Raw genomic sequence first — 1,957 nt, forward strand, 5'->3', positions numbered from 1 at the left:
CAGGCAAGGGTGCAGAGCCCCCTTGTTCCCTGCCCAGCACCCAGTTCTCAGCTCTGTGGGGTCCCTCTGACACCCTGTAACCCCCTTCACCCAAGAGCTCAGAGCACTTTACAATGCAGGTGTCAAAGGACCTGGTTGGGTACCAACCGCTCCACCACAACTCATGTCCCCAGGCTGTGATGTGTTTGTCCAAGGGGCAAAGGGGACCAAAACCCCTGTGGGTCTGGGGAAAGAAGCTGCAAGAGCCAGTGGATGCCCTGGCACAGTCCTTGCACCGTTCCTCCTTCCAGGCTGCAAATGAAAGCAACCAGAGATGTTACAAAGGTTAGCAGAGATGAGGAGCAAGAATCCTCAGGGATCCTTGCCAGGGTCACCACCCATTTATGGAGCACTTGCTCCCTTGTGAACACCACTTCTACACGTCATGCACCCCAAAAGCTCATGACTGCTCTCCAGCCTAGCAAAGCTGTGCTAATAGAGTGAAGCCATTGCAGAGTCACCTTAATGAGCTCTACCATCTTCTTGGCCTGTGCAATGGTGACTGCCAGCTCCTCCAGCTCGTTCTCAGCATCACTGAGGAATTTGGCTTGTTGGGCCTGCAGGCACAAAGGACAAACACTGAGCTCTGTCCCGCAACCAGGTGGCAGGGAGGTGTAGGGGACCCAGCCTTTCCCTAAGTTCAACCCTCAGCCCCCTCTCCAACTGACATTGCTACCAGGCTTCAGGTGAAGAGTGCAAATTGTTTTCCTGGTTTCCTCCCCTGCAACATTCAACCTACAAATACTCTTTCTCAGCTGGGCTGCAAAGGGTGATGCCCAGCTCCATGCTCCCCACCCTGGTCCCAGCTGAAACCAAACAAAATGGGAATATGAAAGCAAAACCACCGGGCAGCAATTACAGCAACATGTTCCTGGTGTGTATCCCAAGGCTGGGAAAAATCTGCCAGAGACTGGTGTGGAAGCTGAAAGGCAGACCCAGAGAGCTCAGAAATGCATTGCTGGAGTTTCCTCCAACATTTCTCCAACCTCCCCTGAAGGTTTTTTTTTGGGAGCAAAGCAAACCAGCTCGGGAGCATGGGGTGCTGTGTGGCTGCAAAGGAAGCGCCGTCTGAATGCAGTGTTTCCTGGCATGCTATTGTTAGCGCCAGCATGAAGACAGGTCCCTCAGGACCCTAAGCAGCTCCCCGCCATGCTCAGCCCCCCACCCCAGCTCCCTGCAGCGCTTGTGCCTGGTGAGGCCAGACAGGTACTTCCGCCATCCATCCTTCCCACCCTGTGCAGGCGATGTTAAGCAGCACTTGCCAAGGCCCAACAGCTCCTCAGGTCTGGAATCACATGGGCTTTCTATTTTAAGGCATCTGATGACTAATAATGCCAGCAAAAGGGTTTTCCTGCAGTCCCATGAGCTCATGAGAGAGCAAGAGGTGGCTCCGGGCTGCCACTGTGCTCCCCACCAGCATGTCCACAGCCCTCTGAAAAAATCAAACCCTCTCCAAATGCCCCACACCAGTGCGGAGATGCCACCACACTGCGAGCCTCACAGGCTGACCTGCAGAGGCCCTGCATGCTCGAGGCAGCACTGCCCAGGAAGGCAGTACTCGGTTGGATTTGGAGCCCCAACTTGTGGGTGCGAATTTTCGAGGTGACTCAGCCACATCTGGGAATGGGAGTAACGGAAAAAAAACCCTGCTGCCAAAACGCCAGGACACAAAGGGCTCAGGGAGTGGGTGCAGCAGCCAGGCAGGCAGCCAGCGCTCCAAGAAAAACCGCCTTGACAGGGCTGTGGGAACAAGATGGAGAAGGCAAGTGCCCCATGACCATGGGGGTGGCTGCAGTAGGGTGTCCCACCCTCACCCTCAGCCCCACATCCATGATTGCAAGCTTATTTCCGCAGTGGGACAACCCCCCCCGGGCTGCCTGGCAGCTAGTCTGCCCCAAAGCCTGTCCCCATCTGCCGT

General features: G+C 55.6%; 1 protein-coding gene across 1 annotated transcript in view; it reads right to left on the reverse strand.

Annotated features, from left to right (window-relative positions):
* TRIM47 (tripartite motif containing 47) overlaps positions 1 to 596 on the reverse strand; it is a gene marked incomplete at its 5' end in the record, with an annotated part of 4,180 nt that extends 3,584 nt beyond the window's left edge. Inside the window, one exon of the mRNA XM_010020593.1 lies at positions 501 to 596. Within this exon, the coding sequence (XP_010018895.1) occupies positions 501 to 596 (96 nt within the window). The remainder of the gene's footprint in view (positions 1 to 500) is intronic.
* Between the last annotated feature and the right edge of the window lie 1,361 nt (positions 597 to 1,957).

This window comes from Nestor notabilis, unplaced genomic scaffold (assembly GCF_000696875.1).
Source record: "Nestor notabilis isolate BGI_N333 unplaced genomic scaffold, ASM69687v1 scaffold21808, whole genome shotgun sequence".
Lineage (NCBI taxonomy): Eukaryota > Metazoa > Chordata > Aves > Psittaciformes > Psittacidae > Nestor > Nestor notabilis.